General features: G+C 38.4%; 3 protein-coding genes across 3 annotated transcripts; 2 read left to right on the top strand and 1 right to left on the bottom strand.

Moving 5' to 3' along the window:
* Window positions 1–24: 24 nt before the first annotated feature.
* PG986_014175 (uncharacterized protein) lies at window positions 25–1,843 on the top strand (the record flags this gene model as incomplete). Its single annotated transcript, XM_066850397.1, has 3 exons — window positions 25–43; window positions 196–1,002; window positions 1,104–1,843. 3 exons carry the CDS (start codon window positions 25–27, stop codon window positions 1,841–1,843), a joined length of 1,566 nt encoding a protein of 521 aa, XP_066692635.1.
* Window positions 1,844–3,471: 1,628 nt separating this feature from the next.
* Window positions 3,472–4,211, bottom strand: PG986_014176 (Scytalone dehydratase; the record flags this gene model as incomplete). Its single annotated transcript, XM_066850398.1, has 3 exons — window positions 3,472–3,837; window positions 3,978–4,019; window positions 4,128–4,211. 3 exons carry the CDS (start codon window positions 4,209–4,211, stop codon window positions 3,472–3,474), a joined length of 492 nt encoding a protein of 163 aa, XP_066692636.1.
* A 546-nt stretch (window positions 4,212–4,757) lies between these two features.
* On the top strand, window positions 4,758–5,705 carry PG986_014177 (uncharacterized protein; the record flags this gene model as incomplete). Its single annotated transcript, XM_066850399.1, has 3 exons — window positions 4,758–5,099; window positions 5,179–5,505; window positions 5,574–5,705. The coding sequence occupies 3 exons, from the start codon at window positions 4,758–4,760 to the stop codon at window positions 5,703–5,705; spliced, it is 801 nt and encodes a 266-aa protein (XP_066692637.1).
* Between the last annotated feature and the right edge of the window lie 11,120 nt (window positions 5,706–16,825).

A 16,825-nucleotide genomic window follows, 5' to 3' on the forward strand; every position in this document is an offset into this window, starting at 1 on the left:
GAAGCTTGTTATAATTAGCCAACTATGGCCCCCGTAGGACGATGTATGTGGGAATCCGCGACATGTGGTATAACATATCTTAAGAAGCTTGCAGATTGTCCCCATAAGACCAGTTGTTCTGACTTCCCCTGGCACGTCCTACGAAACCTTGCCTGAGCCACCACAGCTGTCTGGAACATGTCAAAATACGACAAGATCACGTTTGCACCGCCGACCCGGGCCGAGACGGGAGATGGCCTGGGGCGCAAGATGCGAGACAGCTGCCGGGCCTGCGCCAACTCCAAGGTCAAGTGCCGCAGGAGAAGCCCACCTGCTCCCGGTGCGCGAAGCGCAAAGTGCCTTGCGAGTATCTCCCGACCAAGAGAGGCGGTCGGAAGAGCCTCCGGCCGCGCAGTCCCTCCCTCTCCGACTCCGCTGGCGGAGGCAATGACGATCAGACGGCCGATCCCGCTCGTGGGCGGGCGGCGTCGACACCAACGGCGGGGTCTGTGGCTTCAGCACCCGCACAGAAGAACGAGTCCGATGCTACTGCGAGCATCACGGTTGCCTCGTACTTGCCTTCGCCCTCGCTGGCTGGCTGGTTCACGCCTACGGAGCCCCATCATCCTGCCACTCAAGCCGCACCGACAGCCCCCATGGCCTCCATGGACTCTGGGGTCATGCAACATTCAGCACCCACACAAGGTGCTCCAGTCCACCACTTTCCAGGGCTATGTGGCCAGACGCCCCAGCAGCCTCTCTCAGCCAGTGCATCTACGCCAATGGCAGGCATTCCTTCCGAGATGGGCCAGTATCTGGATGCGTCTTTGGCATTCTTAGACCTGGACATGGATCTGGACTTGGACACATGTGACACGGACTTCTTGGATATGGGCCCTATGGAATTCCATGACAGCAATTCGTTCACCTGGGGACTCGAAAGCATCACGCCGGCGCCACAATCTCCATCCCACGACAGCAACAGCGGCCCGGGCAACGCACCCTCTGTCAACGTGCATGAAAGTTTACCCCTTACTTCAGCTACGGCGGAGAAGCCTAAAAAGGAGTCTGGAGTGGTCCCTCGTAGTGCACCAGAACCGCACTCTTGCTCATGCATGGTACAGGCCTTGAGCTTGACAAAGCAACTGTTCCCCCTCGGCCCCGGAAGTCCAACGGACCGCCCACGCCCACGAAACCCGCCGGTCTGACCATCGAGGCCGTCATGGCGCAAAACGACGCCATCATTGAGGCGGCCACCGAGATGCTCGAGTGCGGGTGCGCCGAGGATGACTACCTGTTGTTCATCATGCCACTGATGGTACTCAAGGTTCTGGACTGGTACGCGGCAGCTGCCCGGCCCATGAGCAGCCCTGCGTCACTCTCACTACCCTCGCCTTTGTCGTCCAAGGACGCATCGCCACCGCCCCCCTCTCCACCCAGGTCAGGTAACGCGTCATCTGAAATGATGGCGTTGCCCATGGCCGAGTACACGGAGCAAGTGCTCCAAGGCCCGTCGACCGTCATTATCGACGGCTACCTTATCGACGGCGAGGACTCGGACAGGATGGCCGCGCAGCTCGTGCTGAGCAAGCTGCACCGGGCGCAGCGGCTGGTGAACCAGCTCTCCCACAAGCTCAAAGTGCAGGCGGAGAAGAAGAAGAAGCTGCACGCCGAGGCGTCGTCGGACGCAGGCGGCGACGACGTCGCAAGCAGCCTGGTGCAAGACATGGACGCCTCCGCAGGAGGGATGCGTCTGCCCCTATCCTACTCCGTCCTGGACGAGCTCAGTGTGGACTTGCGGAGGCGGCTTCGGCGGCTGTCGAGCGAGATTGTGGAGCAATTACGGAGACATAGAGACTATTAGACAACACGGAGGCGTGATAGACTGGTGGCCCAACGCCCATGTTCCAAATACAGGTTGCACCCAATCGCTTTGATCTCCATAGTTATCAAGAAACATGCACACTCACTCCTGTGCCTCGTTAGCCTTGTCCTCACTGTGTGTCCCACGTCTGTGACTGTCTGTGACCCTCCGTAGCTTCTCGTTTCTTTTTTTTTCCTTTCCCAATCTCTTTCCCCCTTTCTCTCCAGCTTACGTCTTAGTCATGCCAGGTCAGCCCTAACATGGGCATCCTGAACGTTCGGTGGGATTACTATTTCGCGCCTATCGTATCTGCTCGGCCACCTTAGCGCTTCGATCCCAGGCCGGAAAAACAGCAATGGAAAACGGGCCACCCTGCACGACTCGGCTAGCGGATACGACATGTGCGTTATCTACACGACGCTTCGAACTCGGGGTTTCTGTTTTGGAATCGCCTCATCGATAGCGGTAGGCGAAGAGGTGGGAGCCGGTGAATAGCCTATCATCCCTACCCGACCGCGTGAACTTCGTTAACAATCACCCCGGTCGCGGCCTAGTTCCCACTCTAGAAGGCTTACTGTGTGTCAAGCCAGGCACTCACTTCCTGGCCAAGCGAGGCTTGTTTCCAAGGAAGAAGCTTATCGCCACCCATGGAAAGCTTATTGCCGCCCTGCCGCCCAGGTGGTTGCAAGGAAGCGACGGGGTCTGTCAGGATCGAGTTTCTGGTTGTAGACAGCCAGCCACGTGTTATCACGGTGCATCGCCAAGGACAGGGGACCAATCCTAGTCTGGGGGGTGGTGTTGTCCCACTGATTCGTACCGCGATCACGGAAATGTGTGAGTGGCATGCAGGCAGGCAGGCAGGCAGGCAGCTGGGATGAGATGGTGGTATAAGCGCATAGTGTATAGCCTTTGTCTCTGCACTGTGACGCTAGAGTGGGAGGGGGGACTTTTGCCTGAATCCCACGTCTGAAGAAGATTGGACATGCAGGTAGACAGGAAGGGAGGGTAACACAATACGCACACCCCCGCCGATCCTCCGGGTATCACCTGAAATAACGCGGGTGGCAGTGGGAGGACGAAATCCCACCATGCGGGGTGAGGTAGGGTTTACCTGGTAGTAGGAGCTCCTCAGCTAGCACAAGCTTCTGCTGCCAGCCTGCAATTGGTTCTATTTCCAGCGCAAAAGTCTCGCCTTACCCGAACCGGCGTCACCCCGACAGCGCCCAGCCAGCCAGCCGCTAGTCCCCAAGCTGAAAAGCCGAGAGAGAGCTTTCTTGAATCATTCACTTGCATTGCCATCCGGTAATACAGCATACTTCCTAACGCCTCGTAAAGTCTGTTGCATGTCTTCGTATGGAGGTGTCTGCAACTACTTCCTGCGCCATGTTCATGAAAGCCGACGCCACTCGGAGCCCGATCGACGATCATCACCAGGAAGTTTCGTTCAGATGTCTGTTTTGGCTGATTAAAGACTCCATTGGCGGATTTGGAAGCCATCTGAGTCCGATCTCGGTCTATCCCCCGACAACTATGGAACTTCTTGTTTCGGCAACGTGACGCGCATGCATGCATGCATCATCATCACCATCATCACAATCAAGCGCCGCAACTACATGTAGCAATAAAACCTAGTGTTGCCCGAACATCTTGTCATAGTCATACTCCGACCACCGGATATCCGGACACAGCCCCGCAAACTTCCACACCCCGTCCTCCTCGCCCCTGCGGTACCACATCGTCGCGCCGCCGTGCGCGTGGCCCTTGAGCGCGACTTCTTTGAGGGAGCCGTCTGTGTAGCGCTGGTGCGCGACGCGGACCTGGTGCCGGCCGCGGATCTCGTGGTCCGACAGCTTCGTCCAGCTCGAGGCCCCGCCGAGGAAGTGCTGCGTTTTGAGCAAGGGGTCCCCGAGGAAGTGCGGGTTCGAGGCCAGCGGGATGAAGTCGTCGGCCGGCATGTTCTCCCAGAGTTTGCCCATGACGTGGGTGTAGTCGACCTGCGGGTCTTGGGTCAGCATATGCATGATAGTCAAACATTGGAATCTCTGATGAGGTAAGGGAGGATTTATCCCCGGTGGAGCCCGCATGAGGAAAGCCCGACGCTAAAGTCCGCGCGCGGCACAACGGCTTTACTTACCCGCATGGTAGGCGCTAGGCACCCTCGAAGGCGTCCCCAGTCCTAGAGCCCAGCTTCATCAGCTTTTCAGCTCTTCCAATCACTGTCCCGCCGTGATGCAGCACTTCGGGGGTAAGTGGTGGGTCTCCTTCCTCGTATAATCCAGCTTACCTTGGTATCGAAGCTCTCGGCCCACTCGAAAAGGGCGGCTTGACACCCGATCACCTCTTCTGGTGTAGGTTGTTGTGTCGACATGCTGTCTATGAGAATAGTGCTGAAAATGGAAGGTTGCTCAATGGTGCACCTGGTGGCAGCTGTGTTGGATGGATGGGGTGATTGTCAGGCAAGGATTGGCGACCAAGAATATATGGACGCGTTTCCTGACGCGGGGATATTGTTATCGCAACGAATCCTGCATCCCTTATGCTCGGCCTCCGAAATATGAGTCCCCGAGACCTGTCGGGTAGAGACTCGGGCCCTTCCTTGCCTGCGATTCTTTCGGACAACGGCCACCGCTACCCCTGATGTCGGGTTCGGCTTCGGGACATATGTGCATCTCTGCATTCAGCTTGCTATGGCTATGTGGCATGGAGAAACGGGACATCCTCACGGACAACTGGAGATATTGAAACGTCCGGGCCTTTGGTGATACCATCATTAGCCCAAGTATTTCAATATGCTTAGCAGGTGCTGTTTTGTAGTCGTCGTCTCATCTAGCACCGCATTCCAACTCCCACCCGCCGCCATCATTCCTCGTCCCCGATTCTCTACATCATCCATACCCAGCACCACACCTCCACCATGGTTTCCAACAGCACCAAGCCCCTCCCCTTCCGCCTCGACGGCAAGGTCGCCCTCGTCACCGGCTCCGGCCGCGGCATCGGCGCCGCCATGGCGACGGAGCTCGGCCGCGCCGGCGCCAAGGTGGTGGTCAACTACGCCAAGTCCAAGGAGCCGGCCGAGCGGCTGGTCCAGGAGATCAAGCAGCTCGGCACTGACGCCGTCGCCATCCAGGCCGACGTCGCCAAGGTCCCCGAGACCGTCCGCCTCTTCGACGAGGCCGTCAAGGTCTGGGGCGGGCTCGACATCGTCTGCTCCAACGCGGGCGTGGTCTCGTTTGGGCACCTCGAGGGGGTTACCGAGGTGTGTACATGACCCACCAGATACGGTATTTGCGAGGGAGATGGGCGCGTGTGGCTAACGCAAACCTGCGACGACACAGGAGGAGTTCGACCGCGTCTTCGCCATCAACACGCGCGGCCAGTTCTTCGTCGCGCGCGAGGCCTACAAGCACCTCAACCAGGGCGGCCGCATCATCCTGATGAGCTCCAACACGGCGAGCGCGTTCGCGGTGCCGCGCCACTCGGTCTACGCCGGGTCCAAGGGCGCCATCGAGTCGCTCGTCAAGACGCTCAAGCTCGACTGCGGCAAGAAGAAGATCACCATCAACGCCGTCGCGCCGGGCGGGACGGTCAGCGACATGTTCCACGACGTGTCGCAGCACTACATCCCGAACGGGGACAAGTACACGGCGGAGCAGCGTCAGGAGGTATGCGTGCACTTTCACTATCACTTCCCAGAGTCATGCGGACATTCGGGTTGCTAACACCCCGACAGATGGCGGCTCATGCATCGCCCCTCGTCCGCAACGGGTGGCCGGTGGATGTCGCGAACGCTGTCGTCTTCTTGGCCAGCAGGGAGGGTGAGTGGATCAATGGCAAAGTTATCGGCGTCGACGGTGGGGCCTAGTGTCGGGAATGCAAGACGGTACAGCCTATAGTCAGTAAGACGATGGGTCATAGTGTAGGAAATGGCAGTAGTCGCCGTCCGAGGAGTGGCTTCGAATAGTATTTCAATAGAATTTTGTATTGGTCCGTTCGGCTGCCAGCAGAGGCGTCGTCGCATATGCCTTACGATGGGTGACAGTTCGTACGAGCGGGCGATAACAGACACCTGATCAGTTCCTCCGGTTTCTATGGACGTGTTTACTTTAGTCAGCCAGCTGAACCTTTTAGCTAACGCACGGTCCTCGATAGCCGGCGGATTAAACTCTAGCTTTTAAGCTTGTTTTTCGGTTAATTTTTCCGTTTAATATTTAAATAAACTATATATTTTAAAGAGTATAGCTTAATTTTTCGGTTTATTTTTTTTTAATTACGATTAAGTTTTATTATAAAGTTTATAATAATTATAACGTTAATATTAATTTTAAAATTATAATAATTAAAACGTTAACGTCGGTTTTAAAAGTATATAATATATTATTATTCTTAAATATAAAGCTTTTAAATTTAAAAGAATAATTATTTAAATTAATACTTTTTAATTCGATAATCTTTTATTATAATATACTTTAATTTATTATTTATATACTTATTATTCTTTAAGCGGTTAATTATAAACCCCTTTTCTTTTTAATATTTACTACGTAATTTATTAAATAATTTTTATTAAACCTTTAAACTTTTATAAAAATTATTAAAATACTAACGTGGTTTACTATTAAGTGGCCCGTATTATTAAGTGGTTCACCTTCACCACTTCTCGACATTTTTATAAAAGTTATTTTAACTACGACGCTTTAAATTAATTAAATTTACTTGCTATTTAATTCGTTACTCGATTTTATATACTTTTTATATGTTCGCGTATTATAGCCTGTTTCGCCGCAAATTTTACAGCGCCTGTCGCCCGTCGCGCGCCTTTTTAATAAATCACTATTTTCGCCTTTATTAATTGCTGGCCGCTTTCTTTTTACCTTTTCGTCTTGCAGCCTTCGAGATTCCTTAATCGTAAAAGCTCCTCTAAGCTGGACTCGCGATTTTTTAACTCTCCGGCGTTTCGAAAGGGCTAAATTAGCCTTTTTTAAAGTACGTATCCGATTATATATAAAGGTTATTTTATAAGTTATTTTAATTATATCTTTCGCTATTTAGTTTACCGCATTTAAAATCGGCGTCGAAAAGCTTCCTTAATAAGTAAATACCCTCTTTTTAATATAAATAAAGTACTTAATTATTTATTAAAGGTTAAATAGCGTTTAAAAGTCGTAAGTATTGGCCGTCCCCGGACGGAATAGGCTAAGTATAGGCGTTTAGAGACGCATATTTAGTTTATTAATTACCTCGTCCGGGTTATAAGGTATTAAGCCGGATACGTTAAATTTAGATTTAATATTAATTTCTGTAAAAATAGCGAAATATACAGCTTTAAACGTAATAAAGAACTCGAGCTTCGTAATATAGTTTATTAAAGCCTTAATAAATAACTCGATTTCTTTCGAATAAGCACGCTTTAAAGGCGAATAAAGTATTATATCGAAAAATTAAAATAAATACGATAAATAAGAAAACATACTAATTATAATAATATCGTTATTTTAGCAATATACTTTAAATTCGGCCGAAATGTGGCTCTCGTAGCCGTTAAGAATTAGGAGGCGGTAGCGACCCTTTGTTTACGATCTAATATATTTATTAAAATACTTAATCTAGTTTAAGCTTATTTTATTATTAATCTATCTATTAAAAGTCGGTTTAATCACTGAATCGCCCGGTAAGTCGTATTCGGTAGTTTAGTTCGTTAAGTAATATTAGCCCTAAACGATTAAAAACGGCGGGATATACTAGCCTTACGAATTAATATATTTAATCGCCGTTAACTATTCCCGATTACTAAGCTAAACCGACTTCGCCTTTTTACGCCGATCGGCGCGTATTACGACGAAAATTAACTCGATTATATTTATTATAAAGCCGATTTCGTCGAAATTTTATATATCCTCGTTAACGATACCGTATTTAGCCTTAATATTCGCGACCAGCCTAAACTAACCAGAAATAACGTCTAAATTTTTATAAAAAGCCCTTTAATAATCGTATCGACGGTTTATTCGGGTTTTAAAGTCCGGGTTCCGGTTAATAAAACGCCTAACCTAATACTTATTAACGCGCTCGCCGTTACGTAACGCGGTAAAAAAATTAACTATATTTTTATACCAGCGATTTTAAAAAATATCCCGCGGGTATCCAAATTAATTATATACTTACGAAGTACCTCCTCTTTATTCGCATTTAATTTATACCGTAAATATCGAATATCGCGTCGTAGGGTTCGGTCGTAAATTCGGTAATATAAAATAGTTTTAAAAACGTCGTATATTTTTACAGCATCTCTTTTACTTAATAAATTTAAATGCTTTCGTGTCGTTTAAATAGCTAAACCGATCCGGTCTTCTTAACTTAAATTAAGCATTATAATTATAAAGTTATTACGCGTTAAAATTTAATTAGGGTCGAAAAGTAATAAAAGTGGACCACTTAATAATACGGGCCACTTAATAGTAAACCACGTTAAACGATATTATTTCTTTTATACCACCGATATTTAAAATTATTATTATTATTCTTTTTATTTATAAGCTTAAATAATTTATAATATTGTCGTTATTCTTAATAACGGTACTTTTAATAATTATATTTTTAATAATTACACCTTTAAAAATTACACCCTTAATAATTACACCTTTAATTATTATACCTTTAGTAATTAAAATATATAGCGCTATCGGTAATATATACGAAATTAACTAGTTAAGTAAAATTAAAATATATTAAGCTAAAAAGGAAAAAGAAGGAAAAAAAAAGAAAGGTTAGCTTTAATATAATGCGAAAAGTAAAGTAATAATATATAGGGCACCGTATTAAATAATTAATTAATTAGCTTTAATAAAGCTTTAATAATACTGATTAATTAAATTATATATATCGGCTTTAATAAAGCTTAATTACATAATTACCCCCCTTTTTAAAAAAAGGCACGTCTCGAGCTTTTTTAAAATTTAGCTTTATTATTTACATTTATTAATTAATTTAAAGTTATTTCTATTTAATTAAATTTATGAATGTATATTAACGCTATTTTATTCTTTTAATTAACATATTAACATTTATTATAATTTAATTAAATCGCCGTTTTAATAACGTGGTTTATTATTACGCGACGTATATTACTTAGCGACGCACCTTTTTTACTTTTTAACCTTTTTATATAAATTAAATTAATTATAACGTATTAAATTAATTAAAACTATTTATTATCCGATTCGTTACTTAATTTTATTTCTTTTTTATATATTCGTGTATTATAACTTATCTCCTTATAAATACTGCAGCGCCTTTTACCGGTCGCTTTTCGTTTTAATAAACCCTTAGTTTCGCTTTTATTAGTCGTTAAACGCTTCCTTTTTATTTCTTTATCCTATAGTTTTTAAGATTTGTAAATAATAAGGGCTTTTTTAAACTAAATTCGTAACTTTTTAGTTTTTCGGTGTTTAAAAAGGGCTAAATTAACCGCTTATAAAGTATAGATTTTTATACGTATAAAGGTTATTAAATACGCTATTACGTTTATATTCTTCGCTATTTAATTTATAGTATTTAAAATTAATATTAAAGAGTTTTTTTAATAAATAGAGACTTTATTTTTAATAAAAGTAAAGTATTAAGTCGTTTATTAAAAGTTAAACGGCGTTTAAGGGTTATAAGTACCGGCTATTCTTAAGCGTAACGGGTTAAATATAAGTATTCGAAAACGTATATTTAACTTATTAATTACTTCGTTTAAATAATAAAGTATTAAACTAGCTACTTTAAATTTAGATTTAATGTTATTTTCCGTAAAAATAATAAAATACGTTACCTTAAAAGCGATAAAAAACTCTAGCTTCGTAATATAGTTTATCGACGCCTTAATAAATAACTCGATTTTTTTAAATATACTCGTTTTAACGGCGAATAAAGTATTATATTTAAAGATTAAAGTAAGTAAGAAGAATAAGGAGGTATATTAAGCGTAATAATACTATTATTTTTATAGTATTCCTCGAATTTAACCGAAATATAGTTTTTATAACCGTTTAAAATTAAAAGGTAATAAGGGCTTTTTATTTACGATTTAATATATTTATCGAAATACCGAATTTAATTTAAGCCCGTTTCGTTATCGGTTTAACCGTTAAAAATCGGTTTAATTATTTAGTCGCTCGGTAAGTTATATTTAATAACTTAATTCGAGTCACGTAATCAGGTCTTTATAAGGCGGGGCTGTAAATAGGTCTTGAAATAAATAGAATTTACGACAAAGAGGAAAGGAAAGAGAAAATCGAGCTAGGGCCGATACGGTAGATTAGTTTTAATAATAAGGTGGTGGGGCTAGTGTGGGGTCTCTATATTAATTAGCGTATAGGCTAACGCATTATATTATTACCCCCCTCGTAAAAAGGCGGCGCCTTAACGGCTTTAAAAGGGATTTAAACGAAGATACTTTTTAATTAGAATAGGGATTTTTTATTATAATTTATTTAGCTCTTTGCCTCGTTAATCGGCGGATTTTTTTCGATATTAGTAATTTATCGTCTAGGTAATTTTTATCGAAGTGATCTTTTTTAACCGCGAGTTTTTATTACGTTAATTATATCGGGGGGCCGGTTTTATTAGGGTTTTAGCGATAGAAATCCTTTAATTTATTTAGAGTATTTTTAAAGTTAAAGGCCGGGTATTAAGTGTCGTTATTCTCTTAATTAATTTAATCCGCTTTGTATTATAATTTACGGTAATAGGTTCGGGATGCTTTAATTTTAAATATTTTATATTTCGGGCTTTTAAGTTTATTAGGGTTTACGATTTTATTAATTAGGCGCCTCGGAGCTTATTTAAGTAACGGGTTATTAAGGTTTTTAAAGAATCGATTAATATAGTAAGTCTTATTTCTTTATAAGGTAAAAACATTTAGTTCGTAAATATAATTATCGCGGGATAAAATACGAAAGGACTATCGAGTATAAAAGAAAGCTAATTTATCGCCGGGTTAATTTATTTTTAAGCCGGCGATCCTTTTAATATAAACCCGGTCGCTTACGTTAAAATCCGGTTTTTTCGGTATTTATTTACTTACTCTTTTATTTTTTTTAAGAGGTTAATATCGCCCGCCGCGCGGTTTTAACGTATTCTTTAATAGTTTATACATTTTACTAAACTTAGGTTTAATTTAGCTTTTCGTTAAGAGGAAGTTTTTTTTAAGTCTTAGGTTTTTTTCTTTTAATTAAAATAGCTTTAAGGCTTAAAACCCCGTTTTACCTCGAAGGGGGATATTCCTTTAAAGGAGTTATACGAGATCGTAATTTAAATATAATTTAAAGCGGGTAACGTATTAATTTAATTATTTTAATAATAAGTTAAGAATAGTCGTAGCTATTAGTTTATATATTTATTTATAATTTTTATTTAACTAATTATATTATAATATACCGTGGAGACGAACGTCCATTTAATATTTAATATTTAGCAGATCTCTTTTATAAAGGAGGCTATAAACTAGGTATTTTTATTATTAATTACGGTTCGTAATAATTTAAATACTCGAAACGGTTTTTAATAATAAAGCTAGGCGGCTTTTTTCGCGTTTACGTTTTTATTATAGGGGGAGGTTTAATTACGTTTCGTTAATCGGTTAACGACTATTATTATTATATCGTAGCTCGTTTTTTTATTCGGGGGGTTTATAGCTTTAAAGTTCATTATTATATTTTATTACGATTAGTTAAGTACCGGGAGTGGTTAAAGTTTCCTTAGTATTTTTATATATAGGATTTTAACCGGCTTATATATATAGTTAGCGACGAATATATTATAATCGTTTATTAATTTTAGTTATTAATAGTTTTAAGAAATTAGTTTTTTAATTTTAATTATTCCTAGGTAGGTAATCGTTATTCGGTAATAAATATTTTCAATAATTTTCGTTTAAAAGTTATTTTTTAAGAAGACCGCTAGTTTTGTTTTTATAAAATAATAGTTTATTAGTTAATGTAAAGTTTTCGTAATTTATACGCGCTTTTTCGCGTAAGACCTCGAGGTTTTCCGATTATCGATTAGCGTCGAGTAGGGTATTTAAGAAGGATATTCTTAATAAATCGGGGGGCGGGATATTATTTTTTAATAGTATAATTTCAATATCGGTAATTTTAAGGTTAAATCTTAATAACGGGCTTAGGCGCCTAAAAATAGTTTAATATTTTTTATTCTCTTTTTAGTTTTAAAGGTTTTTAGTTCTTTCGCTTTTCGAGATAACGCGTCCGCGATAGTATTATTTTTCCGGGCCGATAGGTAATAATAAAGTTATATTAGGTTAAGATTTCGGTTTAACGGATTTATCGGGAGTTAAAATATTGTTTAGTATTAAAATATTTAAATGCGCGATAGTCGGTAATAGTAATAAATAGTTTAAAACGTTAAAGCCCGATTAATTTCGTGCGTTAATATTATAAATTTTGAATTATAACGAGTAATTTTTTATTGTAAATAAAGTAATTAAGCTTTAGTTTTTAAAGGGATTTCGAAAAGTACCCGATTAGGTATTATTTTTTATTGTTTTACTTTTAGGAAAAAATATTAGTAAAAATATAGTCGAACAAATTAATTTCGAGCTTCGGTTTTTTTATAGTTAAAGTATAAAAGAATTAGTATTTATAATAGGGCGTTTTTTAATTCGTTAAAAATAGTTTATTATTTAATTTTTTAAATTTATAGTTAGTTCGATTTCGTTAATATCGTTAACGGTTTAACGATCTTATTATAGTTCTTAATAAATTTACGATAAGAATTACAGAATTCGAGGAACGATTATATCGCTTTTATATTTATTAATAAGGATTAATTTTCTACCGCGGAGATTTTATTAAGGTTTACGGTAATGCTATTAGTTTTAATAATAAAGCCGAGGTATTTAATTTTTATTACGTTAAATTCGTATTTTTAAGGTTGGTTTAAAGGCCGGTTTTTAATAGTTTTTAGAGAACTTTTTTTACGTGTTCCTTATATTAGAGAGGATTTTTAGAATAAATAAGGATATTGTCGATATAGGTATAGTAGAAGTTATTAAGGTATTCTCGTAATAGGTTATTAATAAACCTTTTAAAAGGTAGATAGTTTATTAATTAGTTTAAATGGGAAGACTTTATATTTATACGTTTTATAACGGCTTTAAAAAGTCGTTAAGTTTTTATTTTCTTCCTTTAAGCGAACTTTATAGAAGGCCTACTAAATATTAATCTTAGTGTAAATTTTTACCTTAGCTATCCTATCGAGGGTTTTTTTAATTAATAATAGCGAATATCGGTCTTTTCGCGTAATAATGTTTAATTTCCGGAAGTTTACGTAAAAGCGAAGTTCGCCGTCGCTTTTAAGGGTTATAAACACCGGAGCCGCTTAAGGGGCGTTATTTAATATAATAAAGCTTTTTTAGAGATTTTTCGAAATATATTTTTAGGTTACGGTAAGCTTTTTTTAGGGATATTTTATAGAGTGGGCTATAGCTTAAGTTGTTTAGTTTTATACCGTCTATTAATTTAATTTTATAGTTTATCGATCCGCGGTGTTTAATTAATTTATCGGATTATACCTTATTAAATATATAGTAAAAATCTTTATATGTTTTAAGTATTGTTTTTTTTACCTTTCGGCGTAGTTTATTTTCGTTCTCGGGTAAAGAGTTATCTTAAAAGGTTTCTTTTTTTTAAATAAATTTATCGATTTAATAGAGGGTAACTTTATAAATTTAGTATAAGTCGTCTTTTTTTATATTCCGATAAAAGCTTAGGGCGTTTAAAATTATTATATCGGGCGCTTATTAATAGTATTAATTTATAGCGTCGCGAGCGAAGCGATAAGGTCCGCGTTTATCCTTTTAATCGTAATAGGGCGTACGTTTTAACGTTCGTTTACAATTATTATCGAGTTATTTTAATTTTTATGGTTTATTATTAAAATTACGTTATATTTTAATTATTTTTTTATTTAGCCGGTAAATAATATACGGACGGATTTTCGGGATTTAAATTTCTTTCTTTATAACGGGGAAATTAAGAATATTAAGTGACCGCGTACCTTCCCCTTATATAAAGCGAGCTCTTAATTAAAAGAGTCGGCTATCTCGTTCCCGTTTATTCTTTTTAATTTAAGCTTTTAAAGCTTTATTCCTAATATCCGTATTTTTTTAATAGTTTAAATATTATAATAGTATATTTACTTCGTTTACCGGTATATTTATATTTTTAATAAGGTTTTAATTATTAAGATAGTTTAAGTAGCGAATTCTCGGGCGGATAGCGATATTATATTTTTCGAATTATTTTTATTTAATAATAAAGTTATATTTTATATTAATTATTACGAAAAGCATTAGCCCGGTATTTCGGTGGTAAATTTATAGGTTAATGAATATTATTGTGTTAAAGAGTTGAGAAATTTTACTATTAAAACCCCTAATCTTATAAGGTTAGAAAGCGGTTACTCGCTTCGTATTTAATTATTTAATTAATTTACCCGCGAAGTTTACACTTATAAATAAATAATCGGATATTCCCGTATTAGCGAGTATTACGGTAATAAATAACGATAATTTATTATTATTTATAATATATTTAAAAATTAAAAAAAGTCTTTTAATTAACTTTTATAAAAAATCGAATAGTATCGTTATTAAGTTATTTTTAATAATAATTAATAATTATTTTAAAAGGGAGTCCTTATTCTTTAAGATTAATTTTTTAATCCCTCCGGTTCGGCGAGGGCTTAATTAAGTTTACGGTTATTAAAAGAGAGGTTAGGCGACGCTTCTCCGTATTTCCGATAGATTTTATTAATATCGATAGGCTTACGTCTTTCGGTATTATATTATTTTAAAGGGTAATTAGTTTTCCGATAATTAATTTAATAATAATTAAAGTAACGTGGTTTATTACTACGCGACGTATATCACTTAGCGACGCACTTTAATTTAATTCTAATATAATTAAACTTTAACGCGTAATACCTTCACAACTATAATACTTAATTAATCCCAAAAAAATCGAATAGTTTTAATAATTTAAGCGATACGAAACGGACCGAATTAAATAAACTAAAGAATAGTAGTAAAAGCTTATAATATACCCGAATTAACTTTACGCTATTAAATCTACGGCCGAATTTTAAAACGCGAAATCCGACCGAAACGACGTAAAATAAATTTAATTAAAAAAGAGGTACTTCGTAAATATATAATTAATTTAAATATCCGAGGGATATTTCCCGATTTCGTTAGTGTAAAAAATATAGCTAATTTTTTTACCGCGTTGCGCGGCGGCGACCGCGTTAATAAGTATTAAGTTAAACGCTTTATCGACCGCAACCCGGATTTAAAAATTAAAATAAATCGTCGGTATAATTATTAAAGGGCTTTTTACGAAAATTCTAAAGTTATTTCTGTTTAGTTTACGCTGGTCGCGAATATAAAAGCGAAATACGGGATCGTTAACGAAAATATTTAAAATTTTAACGAAACCGGTTTTATAATAGGCATAATCGGATTAATATTCGTCGTAATACGTGTCGAGCGGCGTAAAAAAGCGAAGTCGATCTAGCTTAGTAATTAAGAATAAGTAACGGCGATTAAATATATTAATTTACAGGGTTAGTATATTCCGCCGTTTTTAATCGTTTAAAATTAATATTACTTCGTAAACTAGTCCCGCGAAACCGATTTACCGGGCAATTAAATAATTAAGCCGATTTCTAATAATTAGACTAATAACGAAATAAGTCTAGACTAAATTAAGTATTTCGATAAATATATTAAATTATAAACGAAAAATTACTACCGCCTCCTAATTCTCGACGGCCACGAAAACTATATTTCGGCCGAATTCGAGGTATATTACTAGGATAACGATATTATTACTATTAATATACCTCTTTATTTATCGCACTTGTTTTAACCTTTTAATATAATACTTTATTCGCCTTTAAAACGTGCTTATTCGAAAAAAATCGAATTATTTATTAAGGCTTTTATAAACTATATTATTAAACTCGAATTCTTTATCGCCTTTAAAGCCGCGTATTTTACTGTTTTTATAGAAGTTAATATTAAATCTAGATTTAACGTATTTAGTTTAGTACCTTATAATTTTAACGAAGTAATTAATAAACTAAATATACGTCTCCGGACGCCTACACTTAACCTATCCCGTTTAAGGACGGCCAATACCTACGACCTTTAAACGCCGTTTAACCCCCAATAAATAATTAAACACTCTACTTATATTAAAAAGAAAGTGTCTACCCATTAAAGAAGCTTTCCGACGCCGATTTTAAATACGATAAACTAAATAGCGAAAAATATAACCAAAATAGCCTATAAAATAACCCTTATACGCGATAAAATATATATATTAAAAAAAACTAATTTAACACTTTTTAAACGCCGGAGAACTAAAAAATCGCAAGTCCAGCTTAAAAAAGCCCTTACTATTAAAAAATTTCAGCAGCTATAAAACGAAAAGGCAAAAAAAAAGCGTTCAGCGCCCGATAAAAATAAAAATAAAGGTTCGTCGAAACGAAAAACGACCAGTAAAAAACGCTATAATGTTTACGGCGAAACAGGTCACAATGCGCGAACATATAAAAAAAATATAAAATTAAGCGAAGAATCGAATAACGAGTAATTTTAATTAATTTTAAGCGTTATAATTAAATTAATTTATATAAAAAGGTCGAGAAATAGAAAAGGTGCGTCGCTAAGTAATATGCGTCGCATAGTAGTAAACCACGTTATCGTCTTTTTTTTATTAACTTTTAAGTTTTTTTAACGATAATAGGAGAAGGGTAAGTTTTAATCGAGGAGATACCTATTTACGAGGCGGGCTTAGTAGAAATAAAGGTTTTAAAGGTGCTAGTTTTATCGTTCTTATTATAGGAATTATTTTTGTTTATTTACAAAGAGGAGGGTTTATTAAATAGCTTTTTTTTCTCGTTCGCGTTTACAAAGCT

Source organism: Apiospora aurea, assembly GCF_038362705.1.
Source record: "Apiospora aurea strain CBS 24483 chromosome Unknown utg000010l_segment0_segment0, whole genome shotgun sequence".
Classification (NCBI taxonomy): Eukaryota; Fungi; Ascomycota; class Sordariomycetes; order Amphisphaeriales; family Apiosporaceae; genus Apiospora; species Apiospora aurea.